This window comes from Macaca mulatta, chromosome 13 (genome assembly GCF_049350105.2).
Source record: "Macaca mulatta isolate MMU2019108-1 chromosome 13, T2T-MMU8v2.0, whole genome shotgun sequence".
NCBI classification, from domain to species: Eukaryota; Metazoa; Chordata; class Mammalia; order Primates; family Cercopithecidae; genus Macaca; species Macaca mulatta.
Window position 1 is genome coordinate 38,983,330 of NC_133418.1, and position 22,094 is coordinate 39,005,423.

At 51.6% G+C, this 22,094-nt stretch overlaps 1 protein-coding gene and 1 long non-coding RNA gene across 10 annotated transcripts in view; one reads left to right on the plus strand and one right to left on the minus strand.

Annotated features, from left to right (window-relative positions):
• The window catches only part of LOC106993036 (uncharacterized), a 3,158-nt gene extending 1,588 nt beyond the window's left edge, over positions 1 to 1,570 (minus strand). The window contains exons 1-3 of the long non-coding RNA XR_013402672.1: positions 1,352 to 1,570; positions 1,043 to 1,168; positions 432 to 603 (exon numbers count right to left, since the gene is read on the minus strand). This is a non-coding gene — a long non-coding RNA (uncharacterized LOC106993036). The remainder of the gene's footprint in view (positions 1 to 431; positions 604 to 1,042; positions 1,169 to 1,351) is intronic.
• CAPG (capping actin protein, gelsolin like) overlaps positions 1 to 21,293 on the plus strand; it is a 26,545-nt gene extending 5,252 nt beyond the window's left edge. The window contains exons 1-12 of one of the 9 annotated variants that reach the window (XM_077958278.1): positions 1,345 to 1,435; positions 12,545 to 12,623; positions 12,735 to 12,806; positions 13,915 to 13,950; positions 14,116 to 14,288; positions 14,390 to 14,544; positions 14,744 to 14,908; positions 16,778 to 16,927; positions 17,272 to 17,364; positions 17,902 to 18,034; positions 20,421 to 20,509; positions 21,088 to 21,293. In XM_077958278.1, coding sequence (XP_077814404.1) covers positions 13,928 to 13,950; positions 14,116 to 14,288; positions 14,390 to 14,544; positions 14,744 to 14,908; positions 16,778 to 16,927; positions 17,272 to 17,364; positions 17,902 to 18,034; positions 20,421 to 20,509; positions 21,088 to 21,153 — 1,047 coding nt within the window. In that variant the 5' untranslated portion in view covers positions 1,345 to 1,435; positions 12,545 to 12,623; positions 12,735 to 12,806; positions 13,915 to 13,927 and the 3' untranslated portion in view covers positions 21,154 to 21,293. 9 annotated transcript variants of the gene reach the window in all.
• The last annotated feature ends 801 nt before the right edge of the window (positions 21,294 to 22,094 follow it).

Sequence of the window (22,094 nt, forward strand, 5' to 3'; positions counted from 1 at the left end):
TAAACAAAACAAAACTGCATGCTCTGGGAGGACTATTGAACGACCTTGGAGAGACCCAGTTGTCTGAAAGCAGGCCGGGCTGCCCATGGATCCAAGTCCACTTTTGCTATCGGGTATGCCTGAGAAGTGTTCCATGGGGGTGTAGATGCAGGTGGCCCAGTGGCTTGATGTCCAGAATACCTGGGGAGCCTGAGGTGGGAGTTTCAGAGGAGGGATATTTAAGCTGAGTCTGCAGAGTGAGCAGAATTGGTCAAAGAAAGGCAGATAGTAGGCAGAGGGAGATGGTTTCTGTGCACTCCTTGCTGGAGTGTGCTTGTCTGAGGACACCCAGAGAGCAAGATTGTTTCCTTACCCCAGGCCCCACCCGTGGGCTTCAGAAAAACTCATTCTGGTTGGGATTTTTGAAGCTGCCTCCCAGAAAATGATCTTACCACTGTGTCACGAGGCCATGGCCTGACCCTCATGCTCTTTGTCAACTGACATCTCTCATGGGTTGGCTATGTCACATTCAGGAGCCAAAGCAGAAGTGTAGACCCTTCGCTGTCCAACACATTTCCAGAAGGCCAGGCCTCCTGGTGCAGACACTGGTTGGCCTGTTTTCCTCTGAATAAAGAAGAGAAGGATCGGGTGTTGCAGGTCAGATCAGCCTGGGTTAGAATCCTGGTTCAGCAGTTGGGTGCAGTGGCTCGTGCCTGTAATGCCAGCACTTTGGGAGGCCAAAGCGGGAGGATCGCTTGAGCCCAGGAGTTTGAGACCAGCCTGGGCAAGAGAGTGAGACCCAGTCTCTCCAAAAAAAAAAAAAGAAGAAGAAGTTAGCTGGGCGTTGGTTACACATGCCTGCAGTCCCAGCTACTCAGGAGGCTGAGGCTGGAGGATTGCTTGAGCCTGGGAGGTTGAGGCTGTAGTGAGCCATGATCACACCACCGCATTCCAGGTCCCGCGACAGGTGAGACCCTGTCTCAAAAAAAAAAAAAAAAAAAAAAAAAAAAAATCTGGTTCTGCTACTGAACTAGCAGTGTGACACTGTGGACAAGTTACTTACCCTCTCTGAGCCTCCTCAAGACTTCATGTTTCCAGCAGGAATAATGATGGTAGATGTGAGGGCGCACCAAGCACATAGTAGGCTCTCAGAACAGTAGCTATTCACAGGGCGATTGAGGCGGGGGGCCTAACGATTGAATGGAAGTGAACACTGCAATTCTTTCGCAAAGTTTACAGCATAATAAGCTTGTCCTTAGCTTCCCCTGTATCTTCCTTCTCACCCCCAATTCTAGGACCCTTTCGGGTGCCCCAGTCTCCCATAGGGGCGCCCCGCCAGCTCAGACCGGCCGGGCCCCTCCCTCTGACTCACTGCGGGCGGCTCCTGGCCGCGCAGCTCCAGGGGGCAGGGGGCGGTTGAGACAGCGCCCAGAGCCCCGGAGCAAGGTGTTGGCAGGCAAGTAGCGCGCTTCGGGGTCCGGTCGCCGGGGACCCGGGCTCCCTCTGTAGGGGTCGAACGGGCTTAACCGGTTCGGAGGCGCCCCGCTCCCTCCTCTTCTCCCACAGCCGGAGGCCGCTCTTAGGGGCGCGCCGTTTCCTGGCTTCCTGTAAGAAGAGGCGGGAGAGGTTGGGTCCGTGCTAAAGAAATGCTTTATTTTACTTCATTTGGGACAAACTAAGCAGTAGTGCTCAGGGGATACCACAAGGGTAGGAACACTGTGCGTCTGGTAAAAAACTAGTTCTAGAGCGTCGTTACCAGATAACTCATTAGCATGTGCATTGAGTTCCTAGCCTCTCCCAAGAGTCCTAGGCTGAGCGACCGGCCCTTTTGTTTCTCTGTTGTTGTTTGTTTTTTGAGACGGAGTTTTGCTTTTGTTGCCCAGGCTGGAGTGCAATGGCGAGATCTCGGCTCACTGCACCTTCCGCCTCCCGGGTTCAAGCGATTCTCCTGCCTTAGCCTCCCGAATAGCTGAGAGCTGAGATTATAGGCGCCCGCCACCACGCCCAGCTAGCTAATTTTTTTTTTTTTTTTTTTTTTTTGAGACGTAGTCTCACTCTGTCGCCCAGGCTGGAGTGCAGAGGCCAGATCTCAGCTCACTGCAAGCTCCGCCTCCCGGGTCCACGCCGTTCTCCTGCCTCAGCCTCCCGAGTAGCTGGGACTACAGGCGCCCGCAACCACGCCCGGCTAGTTTTTTGTATTTTTTTTAGTAGAGACGGGGTTTCACCGTGTTAGCCAGGATAGTCTCGATCTCCTGACCTCGTGATCCGCCTGTCCCGGCCTCCCAAAGTGCTGGGATTACGGGCTTGAGCCACCGCGCCCGGCCTAATTTTTGTATTATTAATAGAGACGGGGTTTCGCCACGTTGGTCAGGCTGGTCTCGAACTTCTGACCTCAGGTGATCCGCCCGCCATGGCCTCCCAGAGTGTTGAGATTACAGGTGTGAGCCACTGCGCCCAGTCAATTGTTTAGCTGTTAATGTGGAAAACTCTCCCCCGTTTTTTTTTTTTTTCTGTGGTGATGGGAGAGGCTTTAGTCTAGAGAGGCTGAGTGTGAGGAACAGTGATTCCCATTGATCCTTGTCCCCTCCGTGGGTCACACAATCAAGAATTTAAGAGGCCGGGCGCGGTGGCTCAAGCCTGTAATCCCAGCACTTTGGGAGGCCGAGACGGGCGGATCACGAGGTCAGGAGATCGAGACCATCCTGGGTAACACAGTGAAACCCCGTCTCTACTAAAAATACAAAAACTTAGCCGGGCGAGGTGGCAGGCGCCTGTAGTCCCAGCTACTCGGGAGGCTGAGGCAGGAGAGTGGCGTGAACCCGGGAGGCAGAGCTTGCAGTGAGCTGAGATCCGGCCACTGCAATCCAGCCTGGGTGACAGAGCGAGACTCCGTCTCAAAAAAAAAAAAAAAAAAAAAGAATTTAAGAGCTACCCAAGGTATGCGCTGGTGTGACCAAAATCAATGAACCTTTCCAGCGCTGGGGCTGGGAATGGAAACAGGAGAGTGCTCTGTGGTTTAACTTTCTTTCCTCCTGTGGAGAAACTCGGAGCTAGGGGAGGGGCCAGGCACATTGCTACCCCCTGGTGCTGCTGGCACAGTGCAAACTAAAGGGAAGAGAAAGAAGTTTGGGTTTATTGAGCATGTATTATTTGCTCATTAATGATAGGATCTCATTTCCTCTTCACATTTAACTGTGTGCACGTGTTACAGGTTGGGGCACAGAGAGGCTCCAGGAGGTGAAGTCACTTGCACAGCGAATAAGGAGCCAAATTGTCTAGCTCTTATCACTCTACCAGGTTAACCGCCCAGCCTCTGGTTTTGTGGGAACTAGGCCCTACTGGGATTCCAATGCAAACTACCCTTTTTTCTCTTTTTTAAACTTTAAAGTTCAGGGGTACATGTGCAGGTTTGTTATGTAGGTAAACTCGTGTCTTGAGGCTTTGTTGTACAGATTATTTTGTCTCCCCGGTATTAAGCCTAGTACCCATTAGGTTATTTTCCTGAATCTCTCCCTCCTCCCACCCTCCACCAAACTACCCTATTATTATTGTTATTATTATTATTTTTTGAGACAGAGTCTTGCCCAGTCACCCAGGCTGGAGTGCAATGGCACGATCTCAGCTCACTGCAACCTCTGCCTCCTGGGTTCAAGTGATTCTCCTGCCTCGGCCTCCTGAATAGCTGGAATTACAGGCGTGCGCTGCCACCCCCGGCTAATTTATTGTATCTTTAGTAGAGATGGGGGTTTCATCTTGCTGGCCAGGCTGGTCTCGAACTCCTGACCTCGTGACCCACCTGCCTCGGCCTCCCAAAGTGCTGGGATTGCAGGTGTGAGCCACCGTGCCTGGCCCACACTACCCTATTTTTAAGGCTGGCAGTTTGGTCATGGAGACACTTGGATGCTAGCTACAGGCCATGTTCTTTGGGGAGAACATTTAACTTCCTGTCTTGCTCTAGTGAAATTTTATCAACTTCATTTCAATAAGAAACATTCGTCCAGTTGTTTTTTTTTTTTTTTTTTTTTGAAATGGAGTCTTGCTTTGTCTCCCACGCTGGAGTGCAGTGTCACCATCTCCGCTCTCTGCAGCCTCCGCCTCCTGGGTTCAAGCGATTCTTTTGCTTCAGCATCTGCAGTAGCTGGGATTACAGGCACCCATGACCCTGCCTGGCTAATTTTTGTATTTTTAGTAGAGACCGGGTTTCACTGTGTTGGCCAGGCTGGTCTTGAACTCCTGACCTCAGGTAATCAGCCTGCCTCAGTCTCCCAAAGTGCTGGGATTACCAGAGTGAGCCACCATGCCCAGCCCATCCAGTACTGTATTTTCTCCAGACTTTTCCCATGAAGTCAAATAATGAGGTTTGGTTTGAAGGTCTGCTAATTAGGAAGACGTGTTCCAGATGTTGCTCCAGTGCCCCAGGCCTTGACCCTGAACCTGGAGCCTTGTCTCAAGCCAGCCTACTGACCAATACCTTTCCAGGACAGGCCAGCTTGGCTCCAAGCATGGCAGAGGAGCCACGCTTGTGTGGCTGCATAACTGGGTGCTCGCTTTCTCCTGGAGCCTCATACCGAGTCCGCTCATCCTTCCTCCAGGGATTCAGAAGGGAATGGGAGCCTCCCTTGCAGGGGCTTCCGCTCCCTGTGTGTTTGTGGGCAGTCTCTTGGGCTCTCAGGACCTCAGTGTCCTCTGGAAAGCCTGAGTTGGAGGGTATGGTCTCGGGTCCGGTGACTGTGATGTAGGAAGGATAGTTGCCCCGGGTCAACTCAGGATGGGCTGTCTCTCAGAGGGCCCAAGGCCCAGAAGGCATGATGATAAACATCTGGTGAATGAGAAGCAGACCAATGGGTAGAGACCCGAGAGGCATCAGCGTGGCATGCGGAAGATGGCAAAGAATGTTTTATGGCCTCAGCCACTCCCTGAGAACTGAGCTTAACCAGGCGCAGTAGCCCGTGCCTGTAATCTCAGCACTTTGGGAGGCCGAAGTGGGAGGATTGCTTCAGCTCAGGAGTTCTAGACCAGCCTGGGTAGCAAGACTGTCTCCAGAAAAAATAAAAAAATTAGTCGGGCGTGTTGGTGCAGGCTTGTGGTCTCAGCTGCTCAGGAGGCTGAGGCAGGAGGATCGCTTGAGCCCAGGAGATCAAGGCTGCAGTTAGCTGTGATCATGCCACTGCACTCCAGCTTGTGTGACAGAGTGAGCCCTGTCTCAGAAAAAATAAAAATAAAAACCAAAAAGCTGATCTTAAAAAACATCAAACACTTGCTTTCGGGGCAAGGAGAAAGACAAGTTGAGGGAGGAGGAAAAAGGGATGTGGGGCCAGTGACCCTGCCCAGGAAATGTGACTAACCCAGCAGTGGTGAGGGCTGTGCAGCGCCTGCTCCAGGCCCTGAATGGAGAGCATGGCTTTCCTTGCTGGTCTCAGACTCAGAGATGCCCTCCCTGATCTGCCTTGGCTGTGACCTGCAGTGGGCTGAGGCCACTGTGATGGGGCTATGTGGATCTCCAGCCTCCCTGTGGGCCCCTCTGAGGAGACGGCCTGGCATACCCACTGCCCACCCCAGTGCTTGCTCTTCTGCTTCAGGCCTACTGGCCTCCCAGCACTGCCTGCCCCTCCCTGTCGGGGGACATGGCCTCCACACCGGCTGGGGAAAGAGCCCGGGGTGGGGCTGGTGGGTGGGGGAGGCAGAGAAGTAAGAGGGAAGTGAGAAGCTGGGTGGGGCAGGCTGGAAGGAAGACGAACCTACCAAGCAGAAGTAGGAGCAAGAAAGGAAGGTAGGAGTGTTGAAAGGTGAAGGTGGCAGGGTGGCTGCCAGCGAGGCTAGCTGGTACCCTCCTGGGTGGGCAGGCGAGGGCCGGCGGTGGTGGTCTGGGGACAGAGACCCACATTTCTGGATATCACTTTGTGCCGGGGTGGTGTTCCCTCAGCCCACTGTCCTGCCAGCCTAATGCCAGGCTCCAGGCACCTGATCTGATGGCAGCCGCGAAGCTGCCTGGGAGGATAGATGGGCTGTGCCCACGCTGCACGTGGAGGGACTCTTGGGTCAGGGCTTGTCCCAGCTGTGCCAGACCTCTTGAAAGAGGCCACCACACTGCTCCTGAAGGCCCTCAGCCAGACTGGAGGTGAAATCAGATTAGAAGCTGCCTGTCCCCAAGACAGGACTGTGGTGTGACTGGCTATTTGGTTGGGAGTGGCTTGGGGAGGGGGCAGGGCAGTCCTAGCCGTTTGAATTCAAATGCAAGTGGCACATTTGATTATTTTGCAAACTCTGGAAGACCTTGGCTGAGGGTCTAGGTGGACTGTCTGAGGTAGGATGTGGGGAGGGAGGAAGTGGTGGAACCTGGGGAAGGGTAGGAGACCTATTTGGTATCAGGGGAAAAACCATTTGGAATCCCCAAATGAGGCCTCTGGACCCAGATTCTGAGAATGCCATGTCCCAGGCTGGGAGATTCGGTGTGGTTTCTAGTGTGGACACCTACCTCTCCACCCCTGCTCCAGGAGAAGGGGAGGTGCTGTTTCATTTCACACCTAGGGGCAAGCAGGGACTGTGAAGGGAAGAGACCTATTGGGGGTCAGTGGAATCAGGATCTGAGGAAGGCAAAGGTACCACTGGACCCCGGCAGGATTTTTGTCCCTCTGACGGCTGTCAAGTCTTTCCTTAAAGGTGTGTGTAACGGCAACCCCCTCTCCCAGGTCCCCCAGTGTGTCCTCAAAGACAGCCTGAGTCAGGACCATGGGACAGCCAGCAGGGCTTGCCTTCTCCCCACCCCCCCAGCCCCATGGCAGTCTGATGGGACCTCTAGCCCCTGCTGTCTGCCTCCTGGGGCTGCTCCAGCCTGTCCCAGCCTTTTGAAATCCTGGGCTATCCCTTAGGTGCCACCCCAGTCTAATAATCGGAGCCCAGCAGGTCCAGTTAATCGAATGCATTCTTTGAGCACCTGCATGAGGTTCCAGCTAGATCCAGAGGCAAAATACACTTCCTGCCCTACAGGACCCTACAGTGTGGTAGTGGAGATGGGCAGGTCCGTAACTCACCACACTATGGCAGAGTGGGGAAAAGTAAAGTCTTTAAGAGGTGTAGAAGAGGCTGTTTGGTAAGGTGGTGAGTTCCCCATCACTGGAAGCCTTCAAGAAGAGGATGGTAAGGGATGCTATAGAAGAGATTTCTGCACTATGCGTGTGTGGGGTGTGTGTAGGGCGGTGCAGGCAGAGCAGGACTAGATAAGAACTTTAGCACTTTCTAATGCTGACATCTGTGATTCTGTGACATTCTCCACCCAGAGGAAGTTTGTCTGCGGTTTCACTGGGTACGATGGCTCCCTTGTTCACTGCACCCTGCAGCTAAACCATGAAACATGGGCTATTCTTTGTCTCTGTGCACCTCTCCCCCAGTGCCAAGCCCCCAGCACAGACCTTGAGTGGAGTTGAATAGACTCATTCCTGGGCTGCTTGAGGAACAGAGGCATCAGGTGTGTCCTCTGGGCCATCATGTGCCACCATGCTTCAGTTGAGACATGAAGCAGCCAGGTTATGCTATAAAACAGGCTAAAGTATGTGCTCCCAGGGGAGAGGGCTGGGAGGACTCCCAGAGAAGGTGGAGGCCACTGAATGTCCTGGAAGTTTCCTTGGACAGCTGGGGCTTCATACAGGCCTGGAAGGATGAGGAACCTTTTTTTTTTTTTTTTTTTTTTTTTTTCTGAGACGGAGTCTTGGTCTGTTGCCCAGGCTAGAGTGCAGTGGTGCCGTCATCTCAGCACACTGCAACCTCAGCCTCCCGGGTTCCAGCGATTCTCCTGCCTCGGCCTCCTGAGTAGCTGGAACTACAGGCACGCACCACCATGCCTGGCTAATTTTGTATTTTTAGCAGAGATGGGGTTTCATCATGTTGGCCAGGCTGGTCTTGAACTCCTGACCTCAGGTGATCCACCCGCCTCAGCCTTCCAAAGTGCTGGGATTACAGGCGTGAGCCACTGCGCCCAGCCTAGGATGACGGGGCTTTAATGGATATAAGGGTGAACGTGGACACTGAGGAAGCTCGAGGAGCTGTGGGCTTGGACAGAGGGCTGGGAAAGGGGAAAGAATGAAAGGCCAGAGGTCAGGGTGGACTCTTCCCCAGGAGAGACTGTAACAAAAGGTCTTGGGACAGAGATCTGATGAGGCAGCAGGAGTTTCAGCCCTGACCAAGCATTAGAGTCATCTGGAGCTTCTCAAACACCGACATCCAGGCTCCACCCAGAGAGTCTGGTTTTAATGAGTCCAATACGGAAGCTAGACACTGGGGTTTTTCTTTCTTATTTTTCTGTAAATTACTTTTTTTTTTTTTTTTTTTTTTTTTGAGACAGAGTCTCACTCTGTCGCCCAGGCTGGAGTGCAGTGGTGTGATTTCGGCTTACTACAACCTCCACCTCCCAAGTTCAAGCAATTCTTGTGCTGCAACCTCCCAAGTAGCTAGGATTACAGGCATGTGCCACCACGCCCAGCTAATTTTTGTATATTTTGTAGAGACAGGGTTTCACCATGTTGCCCAGGCTGGTCTTGAACTCCTGAGCTCAAGCATTCCACCCACCTCGGCCTCCCAAAGTGCTGGAATTATAGGTGTGAGCCCACCCTGGCTGGCACTGGGGTTTTTCAAAAGCCCCCAAATGATTCTAATGTGCAGGCGAGCATTTGACACTGTTCTGGACAGAATTCACTGGAAGTACCACCATCAATTTGAGCATATGTTCAAAGTATGGGTGATCAAGCCTCACTCCAGACCTGTGGAATCAGATTCTCAGACCAGGGGCTTGGGCACTGTTAAAGAAAAAAAATATGGACCGGGCTCAGTGGCTCATGCCTGTAATCCTAGCACTTTGGGAGGCCAAGGTGGGTGATCAACTGAGGTCAGGCACTTCAAGACCAGCCTGGCCGACATGGTGAAACCTCATCTCTACCAACAGTACAAAAAATTAGCCAGGCGTGGTGGTGTGTGCCTCTAATCCCACTGCACAGGAGGCTGAGGCAGGAGAATTGCTTGAACTGAGGAAGCAAAGGTTGCAGTGAGCTGAGACAGTGCCACTGCACTGCAGCCTGGGCAGCAGAGTGAGACTCTGTCTCAAAAATAAAAAAAAAAAGAAAGAAAATTACTAAGAGGAAATGTCAAGGATAAAGAGATGCTGGCTAGACTGACCTAATAGGATTTTTTTTTTTTTTTTTTTTTTTTTTGAGACGGACTTTCGCTCTTGTTGCCCAGGCTGGAGTGCAATGGCGTGATCTCGGCTCATCACAACCTCTGCCTTCCAGGTTCAAGTGATTCTCCTACCTCAGCCTCCTGAGTAGCTGGGATTACAGGCATGCGCCACAATGCCCAGCTAATTTTGTATTTTTAGTAGAGACGGGGTTTCTCCATGTTGGTCAGGCTGGTCTGGAACTCCCGACCTCAGGTGATCTGCCCGCCTTGGCCTCCCAAAGTACTGGGATTACAGGTGTGAGCCACCGCGCCCGGCCCCTAACAGGATTCTTGCTTAATACAGGCCAGAGTGATCAGACATCACAGGGGCGGCGGGGGCAGGGGGATGAGGAACCCATTCAGATACTGACGATTATCAGATTGACCAGATATCAAGGGTAGGGGGTTCTGGCTAAATGGCCTTAGCAGGGTTCTTTTGCAAAAACTGGATTTTACAAGCATACAGATGGGCCTACAGGGAGGTTCAGAAGCCTGATTAAAGTTTGGCCAAGCAAAGAATATTTTTCAGTACCAACATTTTAATCAGGTCCCATGGTCATTCTAACGGGCAGCCAAACTCCTTTCTTTTCTTTTTTCTTTTCTGTTTTTTTGAGACCAAGTCTTGCTCGATTGCCGAGGCTAGAGTGCAGTGGCACAGATCTTGGCTCACTGCAATCTCCGCCTCCCGGGTTCAAGTGATTTCCGGATAATTTTTGTGATTTTAGTAGAGACGGGGTTTCACCATGTTGGCCAGGCTGGTCTCAAACTCCTGACCTCAAATAATCCACCCACCTCGGCCTCCCAAAGTGCTAGGATTACAGGCCTGAGCCACTGCACCCTGCCTGCCAAACCCCTTTCATCCAAACCCTGATGTGGCTCTCTGGCATGTTGGCTGCCTGATTTTGAGTTAAACACAGAATGAAAAATAGTAAAGCTGACAATTGGCGCACTCCATGTCTCATTCCTGAGCTCTCCCTGATGGCTTCAGCTTGGGGCAGCCACTTCACCATCTCAGGCCTGGGTCACAGGCCGGGCTGCCTGTTGCAGGGGATGTGGGCACAGCATGTGATCTTCTGTGGGATGGAGAAACCTTAAAGTTTCCCTCTGCAAACCTCTGCTGTCTGTGGCTCCTCCTCCGGAATCGTGGTGCCAAAATATGCCTTCCACTATTTTGTAGGTTGGGAAAGGAAAAGGAAAGTCATAATTCACACAGCATTTCACATCCATTATCACTGCCCTTGACCTGTCCCTCTTTGTTTCCTACTCAGACTTAATACCTTCTGCTCTGTTATCTACCTTCCCCTGACCCCCGACTTCCCTGGCCCCCACCAAATGTTGCACTTCCTGATCCTGCTGCCCCAGCCCCCAAGAATCTCCCGATGGTGCCAACTTGCATTTTTACCCTCCAATTCCCCAAGCCCTTACCCCGTGCCACTGGGGCTCACCTTACACAAACTCTGTCCAAATGGATGCACAGCATGAATTGTATTATGTACGAAGTGCATGCTGGCTCTGTGATCTCTGCATTTTGAGCCAAAAAAAGAAATCCTCTAGTGATGGGAACCTATGAAAACGACAGTGAGTGGAGCTGTAGCTGTTGCATTTTCTGAATTTTTTCAAAAGATAATATATTTTTTTAAAATGCTTGTGTTTAGCATTTTTTCCTTTGAATGACTTTTGTCCAGAAGAAGTTGCTCCCATTGGCCCACAGAATAAGGATGATGTTCATCATTCTGGCATTTGAGGGAAGCTGGGTGTACAGAAATGATAGCTGATCCCTGGGAGTGGGTGAAATTTCTCAGGGAGGGAGTTTAGAATTAGAGCAGCCATTAAGTATAATGTTAGGCGAAGGGTTGGTTTGTTTGTTTGTTGTATTTTAATAGATGCCTTTTTATCAAGTTAAGGAGGTTTCCTTCTATTCCTAGTTTGTGGGTAAAAAAAAATTTTTTTTTCTTTTTTTTTTTGAGACAGGGTCTCACTGTCATCCAGGTTGCAGTTCAGTGGCATGATCTTGGCTTACTGCAGCCTCTACCTCCTGGGCTCAAGCAATACTCCCTCCTCAGCCTCCTGAGTAGCTGGGATCTGGGATTACAGGCTTGCACTACCACATTTGTCTGATTTATTTATTTATTTATTTATTTATTTATTTATTGAGACAGAGTCTCACTCTGTCACCCAGGCTGGAGTGTAGTGGCATGATCTTGGCTCACTGCAACCTCTGCCTCCTGGGTTCAAGCAATTCTCCTGCCTCAGCCTCCCGAGTAGCTGGGATTACAGATGCATGCCACCACGCCCAGCTAATTTTTGTATTTTAGTAGAGATGGGGTTTCACCATGTTGGCCAGGCTGATCTCGAACTCCTGACCTCATGATCCGCCCACCTCAGCCTCCCAAAGTGCTGGGATTACAGGTGTGAGCCACTGCACCTGGCCTTGGCTGATTTTTAAAATTTTTGTAGGGTTGGGGTCTCCCTATATTGCCCAGGCTTGAAAAAATTTAAAACTAGGAATGAATGTAGAAATTTTGCTAAATGCTGTTTCTGCATCTATTGAGATGATTACACATAGATGTTTGTTAATAGGGTAGATAGCATTGATTCTCAAATTTTGGTGGTTTTTTTTTTCTTTTTGCATTGTGAGCTGCTTTATTTATTTATTTTAAATTTATAATTGACAGATAATAGTTGTACATACTTAGCAGGTGCAGTGTGATGTTTCATTGTATAATGATCAAATCAAGGTAATTAGCGTATCCATCACTTTAAACATGTATCATTTCTTTGTGATGATAACATTCAAATCCTCTCTTTTGGCTATCTTGAAATATACACTGCATTATTATTAGCTATTGTCACCCTGATTTTCAGATATTAAACCAACCTTGCATTCCAGGGGTAAACCTCATTTGGTCATCATGGTTTATTTTTTATATATTATTTGATTTCATTTGCTAAAATTTTGTTAATTTTCTTTTTTTTTTTTTTTTTTTTGAGATGGAGTCTCACTCTGTCACCCAGGCTGGAGTGCAATGGCATGGTCTAAGTTCACTGCAGCCTCTGCCTCCCAGGTTCAAGCGATTCTCACGCCTCAGTCTCCTGAGTAGCTAGGACTATAGGCACGTGTCACCACACCCAGCAAATTTTTGCATTTTTAGTAGAGATAGGGTTTCACCATGTTGGCCAGGCTGGTCTCAAACTCCTGACCTCGTGATCTACCCACCTTGGCCTCCCAAAGTGCTGGGATTACAGGCGTGAGCCACCGTGCCCAGCCAAATTTTGTAAATTTTTTTATGTGTATGTTCATGAGCAATATTGATCTGTAATTTTCTTTTTGTGTAATTTATTTATCTGGTTTTGTTATCAGGAGAATGGTGGCAGCATAGGATGAATTGAGAAGTGTTCTGTCATCTATTTTTTTGAAGATTTTGTGTATAATTGATATTATATCCTTTTTAAATTTTTGGTAGAAATTACCAATGAAGCCATCTGGGCTTGGGTTTTGGGGGAAATGAGTTTTTTACTACAGATTTATTTTCCTTAATAGATATGGGCACTGTTCAGATAATCTGTGTCTTCTTGAGTGAACTTTCATAATTTGTATCTTTGAAGGAATTTGCCCATTTTATGTAAGTGGTTGAATATATTGGTATAAAGTTTTTATAACATTCTCTTTATCCTTTTAATATCTGTAAAATCTGTGGTGATCTCATATCTCTCATTTCTGTATTGAGACTTGTGTTTTCTCTTTCTGCTAATCAGTTTGTCTAAAGATTTATCAATTTTATTGGTTTAAAAAAAAAACTTGCCAGGCGCAGTGGCTCACGCCTGTAATCCCAGCACTTTGGGAGGCCGAGGCGGGTGAATCATCTGAGGTCAGTAGTTTAAGACCAGCCTGGCCAACATGGTGAAACACTGACTCTACTAAAAATACAAAAATTAGCCAGGCGTGGTGGTGTGGGCGTGTAATCCCAGCTACTTGGGAAGCTGAGGCACAAGAATCAGTCAAACTCAGGAGGCAGAGGTTGCAGTGAGCCGAGATCACACCACTGCACTCCAGCCTGAGTGACAGAGTGAGACTCTGTCTTCAAAAAAAAAAGCCAACTTGAGGCCAGGCATGGTGCCTCATGCCTATAATCTCAGCACTTTGGGAGGCTGAGGTGGGCAAATCACTTGAGGTCAGGAGTTCAACACCAGCCTGGGCAACATGGCAAAACCCTGTCTCTACTAAAAATACGAAAATTAGCCAGGTGTGATAGTGGTGCCTGTAACCCCAGCTACTTGGGAGGCTGAGACCGGCGGATTACTTGAACCCGGGAGGCGGAGGTTGCAGTGAGGTGAGATTGCACCACTGCACTCCAGCCTGGGCAACAGAGTGAAACTCAGTCTCAAAACAAACAAACAAAAAAAGATTCATTACTCTTCTCTCTTGTTTCTGTTTTCTGTTAATTTCTGCTCTTATTTTAATTTCTGTGAGATCTCAGAAGAGGGAAGACCCTGGCCCAGGGGTCAGAGACCTTATTTCCATGAACCACTCACTAACTGTGTGTGTGTGGCCTTAGACTTAGAATTTCTGAGACTCATTTTCTTTGTCTGCATAATGGAACTAGGGCTCTTAGAGATGAAGTAGTTGATGAATATGAAAGTACTTGGCCACTGGGAAGGACCTCTCCAGCCCCACGTGAGAGGTCCTTTTTGCGGCATTTGTAATAATAATGGCTGCTTCTTTCTTTCCAGATCTGAAGACAGCATGTACACAGCCATTCCCCAGAGGTAAGCTGCATGCCCCATCTCCTTTCACAACTTCCCATTCTTCACCTCCAAGGGCTGCCCCTCCCCACCGCTCTCCTCATCCCCAGACTGCAGTCACCAGGCCTGCCCAGGGCTGTGCTTGGGCCAGTGGGTCCTGGCTGCTGTCAACCCTCTCTCTTCTCGCAGTGGCTCTCCATTCCCAGGCTCAGTGCAGGATCCAGGCCTGCATGTGTGGCGGGTGGAGAAGCTGAAGCCAGTGCCCGTGGCACGAGAGAACCAGGGCGTCTTCTTCTCGGGGGACTCCTACCTAGTGCTGCACAATGGCCCAGAAGAGGTTTCCCATCTGCACCTGTGGATAGGTAAGGGGATCTGGATGGGGGAAGGTTGGGCCCAGGCAGGGGAGGGAGGGGTCTGGCATGGATCACAAGGGCCTTGCCCTGCCCTCTCCCACTTGTCCCAGGTCAGCAGTCATCCCGGGATGAGCAGGGGGCCTGTGCCGTGCTGGCTGTGCACCTCAACACGCTGCTGGGAGAGCGGCCTGTGCAGCACCGTGAGGTGCAGGGCAATGAGTCCGACCTCTTCATGAGCTACTTCCCACAAGGCCTCAAGTACCAGGTCAGAGCCCACCTCCAGGCACCCCCACCCTGCAGCTTCTCTCAGAGCCAGCCCCGCTTCTGGCTGGTTCTTAACCTGCAGAAGACCCGGGTGCCTTTGGGGCTGGATCCCCACCTTTCTGCCCGTCTCCCAGTGGGATGGGGTGCAAAGGGCTCTGGGTCTCCTGTCAGTCCACTCAGATGGGCTGTCTGGGCTGCAGGAAGGTGGTGTGGAGTCAGCATTTCACAAGACCTCCACAGGAGCCCCAGCTGCCATCAAGAAACTCTACCAGGTGAAGGGGAAGAAGAACATCCGTGCCACCGAGCGGGCACTGAACTGGGACAGCTTCAACACTGGGGACTGCTTCATCCTGGACCTGGGCCAGGTGGGTAGGCTGGCCAGACTGAGCACTCCGTATTGGCACCATCCTTTACAAGGACAGAGGGGCAGGAGGCCAGGAAAGAGGGAGAGAAGCTGAGAAGCTGTACGCCCATTCCAAGTCAGAGCCCTCTGACCATTGGAGAACATCCCTATATTTGTAAGGACTGATGCCAGCCTCCTTCTGCCATCTAGACATTGCCTCTGATGCTCTGGAGCTTTCTCCCTCCTCTTGGAAGCCTCTGAGTTCACTGCCTGCCAGACCATTCATTAATTCAGTCACTGATCTCTTCATTCAGTGAATCTATGATGCCCTCTCTGAGCCAGCACAGGGACCATAAAAGCTCTCTCTGGGGAGGCAGCCAAGATGGTCCGGTCACTTGCCATAACCTGAGGCAGGATGTGATGAGGACTTTAAGGGGGACAGCTGCCATGTGCTGGGGGGGCTTGAGGCAGGGAGGGGCCCTCTAGCCTGAGCCGAAGCCAGTTGTCCCAGGAAGGTGACATTGGACTAGACCTATAGGAGGGGAGATGCCACTCCAGGCAAAGGGAGAAGGTGAGCTGAGCCACCAAGGTGGGGAAAGGTGCAGACATGCACACACCAGGGGTCTAATGAGACTGGGACCCGGGCTGGGGGACAGGAGCAGCGAGAGGGAAATTGCTAAGGAAGGTGGAAGGTGAGCCCCAGGTCATGAGGAGATTGACTGGCTGAGGAGTATGGGCTGCATCTTGTGGCGGTGAAGATTTGGGGCAGAGAAATCAATCCAGGAGCTCTTGGTGAGGAGGCCTACATGTGCTGAGACAAGGAAGGGGATGGGTGAACAGACTTTGCCATTACCAGAAGAGGAGAGGTGGCAGGGGCTCTGCCAGGCAGGGCAGCGGGTAGGAGTGTGAGATGCTGCGCTCAAGGAGACATTCAGCCACTCACCCATCCAGTCCTTCACTCAGTCAGTCAATATTTATTTTGCACCTAAATCCATGCCAGGCTCTGTTTTAGCAGTGGACCCACAGCAGTGAGCAAAGCCAAACAAAACCTTCATGTCCTAATGAAGCTCACTTTCTAGTAGGTGGAGATAGGTGGTAAGAGACGTTTAAACATAGGAGATATGTGATGGGAAGAAAAAGAGGCGCCGGGCGCAATGGCTCACGCCTGTAATCCCAGCACTTTGGGAGGCTGAGGTGGGCAGATCACCTGAGGTCGGGAGTTCGAGACCAGCCTGACCAACATGGAGAAACCGCATCTCTACCAAAAATACAAAATTAGCCGGGCATGGTGGCACATGCTTGTAATCCCAGCTACTCGGCAGGCTGAGACAGGAGAATCTCTTGAACCCAGGAGGCGGAGGTTGCGGTGAGCTATTGTACCATTGCACTCCAGCCTGGGCAACAAGAGTGAAACTCCATCTCAAAAAAAAAAAAGAAAAAGAAAGAGGCTTGAGCCCAGCAGTTTGTAACCAGCCTGGGCAATATAGTGGGACCCCATTTCTACAAAAAATTAAGAAATTAGCCAGGCATGGTGGCACGTGCCTATAGTCCCAGCTGCTTAGAAGCTAACATGCAAGGATTGCTTGAGCCTGTGATGTCCAGGCTGCAGTGAGCCATGATCATGTCTTTGCACTCCAGCCTAGATGACAGAGTGAGACCCTGTCTTGAAAAAAAAAGAAAGGAAGACAGATGGCAGGTGGGCAGAGAAACAGTTGCAGAGGGTGGTCGTGGGCCTTCTCAGAGAGCCCTCTGTGCTTTGCTCTGCCTTCCTGATTGTCCTGCCTCAGGGACAGTTCAGAGAGGAGAGAGGGAGAGCTGTGGGTCCTTCTCTGAACCGGGGAGCAGGATACAGGCACCTGGCTCTGACCCGGGCTTTCCTGCTTCCCTGCAGAACATCTTCGCCTGGTGTGGTGGAAAGTCCAACATCCTGGAACGCAACAAGGCGAGGGACCTGGCCCTGGCCATCCGGGACAGTGAGCGACAGGGCAAGGCCCAGGTGGAGATTGTCACTGATGGGGAGGAGCCTGCTGAGATGATCCAGGTTGGGGGACACTGGAGTGGGCAGCCAGGAGCCTCTGCTTGAAAGTGGCCAAGAGAGGTGGTGATGAGCTGAGGCCTGAGGGTGGCCGGTGGAGGGTGGCAGGGGGCATCTGGGGTACTGCCTTGGGCTGTGGCCAGCTCACAGGGTGCCCCTCTGAGTAGATGCTCATCCTCGAGGCTGAGCAGCCTCGCTGGTGGGGTGGGCTGGACACTCACCTCACCTCTGCTGGGTGCCCTAGTGCAGGGCGCAGTTTGCCCCACCAGAAGCTGTGGCCCTGGGCATGATGGGCTGGGAAGTTCCAGGGCAGGGGTCCCTATAAACCTGGCCTGCTCCGGCCCCTGCAGGTCCTGGGCCCCAAACCTGCTCTGAAGGAGGGCAACCCCGAGGAAGACCTCACAGCTGACAAGGCAAACGCCCAGGCCGCAGCTCTGTATAAGGTGGGCCCCACAAGCCTGCCCTGGGACCTGGCAGCAGGGAGGGTGGGAGCCTGCACAGCACAGCTGCATGCAAGCAGGGTGGAGGGGAGAAGGCAGGGGGAAGGTGGGGCTGGAACCGGGGTGGGAGGTGGGGAGTTATACAGGACTGGGAGTGAGAGGAGGATGGGGAGTGGGCGGAAGGCAGGCCCTGCTGAGGAGATGAGTGCACCTCACTTCCAGCCCATGCTTGGTGAAGGCTTGAAGCCAATGCTGAGCTTTTCTTTCTTGAATTCTGTGCATTTCTTTGTAATTTGGAATCCACCTAATTTCCAAATGGGTTCGGGGCCCCTGTGCTGCAGGGATTGGGGTGATGGAAGGGAGTGTGGCTGCCTGGAATTTGCTTTTCAGGTCTTCACTCTCCTGTCTGCTCCTGGGACCTGGGCGGTGGGCAGCGGGGCAGAGTGGGAGGGAGCAAGGGAGGGCCAGCCTCTCCCTCCTCAGGCTGAGGTGAGGGCTGGTGTGTGGGGGGTGAGATCAGGCACTGTCCGTCTTCCCCAGGTCTCTGATGCCACTGGACAGATGAACCTGACCAAGGTGGCCGACTCCAGCCCCTTTGCCCTTGAACTGCTGATATCTGATGACTGCTTTGTGCTGGACAACGGGCTTTGTGGCAAGATCTATATCTGGAAGGGTACGTGGCTCCTCTGTAACAGCCTGAGATGCCTGTAGCTTCTCTGACCTGGGCAGGCTTCCCTTTGCGGGGCTCAGCCTGTCCAGCTGCTTGTAAAAGACAGCCTCAGGGAGCCTGCCTGCTTCTGGCTGGCCATTTTCTCTCTCTTTAAAAAATGTTTTTTAAAGATAGAGATGGGGTCTCTCTGTGTTGCCCAGGATGGTATCAAACTCTCGGGCTCCAGTGATCTTCACCTTGGCCTCCCAAAGTGCTGGGATTACAGGCGTGAGCCATGGCACAGGCATCACTGTTTTCTTTCTTTTTTTTTTTTTTTTTTTTTGAGATGGAGTCTCGCTCTGTCACCCAGGCTGGAGTGCAGTGGCGCGATCTCAGCTCACTGCAATCTTCGCCTCCTGGGTTCAAGCGATTCTCCTGCCTTAGCCTCCCGAGTAGCTGGGACTACAGGTGCCCGCCATCACGCCCGGCTAATTTTTGTATTTTTAGTAGAGGTGGGGTTTCACCACCAGGCTGGTCTCAAACTTCTGACCTCAAGTAATCCGCCTGCCTCGGCCTCCCAAAGTGCTGGGATTACAGACATGAGCCACTGCCTCGCCATTTTCTCTTTGCTGTTCCCACCTCCTAAATTCTAGACGATGACTCTGAAACTTCAGCAAGCCTCAGAATCACCTCAGGGCCTGTTTAGATGGCTGGGCTCCATCCCCAGGGATTCTGACTCATTAGGTCTGGAGTGGGGCAGAACGGGCATCTCTAACAAGTTTCCGGGTTATGTCTGTGCCGCTGGCGCCAGGGACCACACTTTGAGAACCACTGCCCTAGCCAAGCTCTAGACTTTCGGGGCTTCTGGGATCCCTGATCCTGGGATTCTGCCTCAAGGTTTGACAGAAATGAATTTTAGACAAATTAAACATCATTTTATGCAGTGAGTGGTGAACCTGTAGAACTTGTTTTCCCAAGAGATTCTATCTTCTGGAAATAGAAACACTGTTGGGCAGAGCCTGTTCTACTTGGTTTGACTGAAAATGAAACAAACTTGTTCTGAGTCTCTGTCTAGGGTCTGAGAATTTTCAGCAATAGCATTTGCTCAACACCCAGTTGTGGGGTCAACCAAGGCAGAGAAAATGCGAGACCCTAGCCTGGTCAGGAAGGCAGACAAGTAGGTGGGTATCTACAGATAGCTGCTACCAGGCATTTCATAGTATTGCTTCTGAAACTCAGCAGAGATAGAGGTGAAAGGAAGGAGCTGGGAGCAGCAAAAGTGGGAAGAGAGAGGCGTGCGTGCGCTGCAGGGCTGCCTTTTCTCTACTGCCAGAGGGCACATATCCCATAGAACCAATAAGCAGAGGGGGGTTCCCAGAGGCCCACAGAAGCATGTATAAACCGGAGCAAGGAACCCAACCACTATGGAAAGAGAAACCAGAGGAGAAACAGGAGACTTGGGAGGCCAGGAAGAGAAGGATCTCATGGGTAGGGGGGCAGCTGGTCAGTTGACAGAGGAAGGAATCCAGCACATTAATTTCAGATACATTGTAGTTCATGGCATTTTATAGCCTGCCTAGAGAGACAACCACATCATGGCATCGTTTCGGCATCATTTCCTTGGAAAAATGTGTGGCAGCCTGGGCAACGTGGCAAAATATCACTTCTCTACAAAAAAACAAAAATTAGCTGAGTGTGGTGGCGTGCACCTGTGGTCCCAGCTACACGGGAGGCTGTGGTGGGCGGATTGCTTGAGCCTGGGAGGTTGAGACTGTAGTGAGCTGTGATGGTGCCGCTGCACTCCAGCCTGGGCGACAGAACGAGACTGTGTCTCAGAAAAAATAAAAATAAAAAAGCCTGGAATGAGCAGTTTGAGTTCTCAGGACTGCCAGCAGAAATGACTGGATTATGTGGGGTCTTCATTTTTGTAAGCACTTAGTTAGCATAACCGTTAGGCCAGTGTAGCCCTGCCGGCATTATGGGAGTAAGTTCACCTCTATAATAAATTGTACCCTTTGTCTTATTTAGTTTTTCAGAAAAGGCTTGATGAACTCAAGAGGTGAGGGGTCCTGGGGGAAAAGGAGACCTGTAACCTCACAGTCTGATGCTAGGGTGAACAGCTGTTCCTCTCCCTGAAATATTCAAGGGGCCCAGGTCAGAACAGGTTTGCATGATCAGACCCGGGCAGAAGAGGGCTTTTCATCTACCTTGGTGCTACCAGTGTAGGAAAATTCTTAAGGGACTGACTCCACATCTCCAAAGAGCCCCTCAGCATTCTTGAGACCCCTGGTCTATTTATTGTAAAAATTGCTGGCTCTTCTGTGGACTCCCTTAAATTTCCTCAAGAAAAATGGGATGGGGGCTAAAGAGGGTCCCTGCTCTTTTTTAAAATCTCCTTCCCATGATCCAGGGCGAAAAGCGAATGAGAAGGAGCGGCAGGCCGCCCTGCAAGTGGCCGAGGGCTTCATCTCGCGCATGCAGTACGCCCTGAACACCCAGGTGAGGAGATGCCCATGCCCCCAGCCCTCCTCCTAGGGCTCTTCCTGTGGCCCCTGACCCCTCAAATTGGCCAGGAAGGGCAAGAGTGCCTCGGGCACTGTCAGGAACAACCAGGCCTCCCTCTTAGACCCATCCAGTGGGAAAGCCCATCTCAATCCTTCAAAAGGTCAAAATACTTATTATTTTCAAAGAGGATGTTGGGCAGCACTCCCCTGGGCACACAGAGAACTGGGTGCTCCTCCTCTGGGCGATTGCCCCTGGCTGGTGCCACCCCTCCAGCCGCAGCACAGTGTCCACCAGTCATCCCGCGGGGAGCTGACAGGGTTCACCTACAGTTGGTGGCGTTTATTGAACTGTGCATCCACGTCCTTGAAGCAGTCTGTTGCTTCAGTCTGCGTCCCTGAAACCTTGGTTCTCATCTCGTGGCTCATCCAGGGGAGCTTTCCTGGCCTGGACTGCACATGGACTCAGGCTGGGCGCCCACACCCTCCTCCCTGGCTCTGGCCCCTTCCTGTCCTCCCGGGCTGAGGCAGACGTGCAACTTTGTGAACCAGACTTCTCCCCCGCTGTCCCTGCAGGTGGAGATTCTGCCCCAGGGCCGTGAGAGTCCCATCTTCAAGCAATTTTTCAAGGACTGGAAATGAGGGTGGGCGTCTTCCTGCCCCATGCTTCTCTGCCCCCCACCGCCTGCCTACTTGCTTCTCTGGCTGCCTGGTCAGTGCAGAGGTGCCCCCTGCAGGTGTTCAATAAAGGAGACAAGTGCTTTCCCAGCTCTTTTCCTGCACCGCCTGACCTGGGCTCATTCTGTCACCCACCTGTTCACCTGGGTTCATCCCCATGCTGGGGGTGGAGTAGCACACAGATGACAATTGCACAGCCTTGGAGGCACCAGAGCTGCTTTGCATGACTGAGGAGTCCCAGCCAGGCCTGCAGGGACTGCTGTGAACCCAATAAGGAGGTGGTACAGTGCCAGGCCTCAGGATCACTTTCATCCGGGGTTTCAGTTCAGTCTCACATTCCCAACAGGGAGAAGGTTGTGGTGATGGGCTTGGGATGCAGCTCCATTTAAGCCAGTATTTCCTCAGATGCCCTAATAAAGCACTGCCAGGCAGCTTCAAGTGACATATGCTCGCTGAGCAAGAGAGGACAGCTTTTCACAACTGTACCAAGCCTGGCTTATTACTTCGTAGGCACATTGCACTGCATGTTTGGCTGGTGAGCCCAGGGCCACTGCAGGGCTGTGCGAAAAGCACCAGGCTAGCATGGACAGTCTTCAGTCTGGTTCTTATCCTGCCTCTGTGATCCTAGGCAAGTTACTTTCCTTTGCTAGACCTTGGTTCATTCTCTTGTGTAATGAAGTGGTGGTTGGATGTCAGAGGCTAGAGAGCTGAATAGCAGGGAGAATGCAGTAGCCAAAAAGAGGTCCCATTTGAGAAAGCATGTGCGGGGTCCAAGAGCAGGGTGTGAGTGAGCCTGTGTCAGCTCGGACCAGAGGCCATGAGGCTTGGCAAGGCTGCAACCACCCTGACTCACCCTCACCCCCAGGTCCTCTGGGCAATGTGGCTTCCAAGCTCTAGAAATTGGA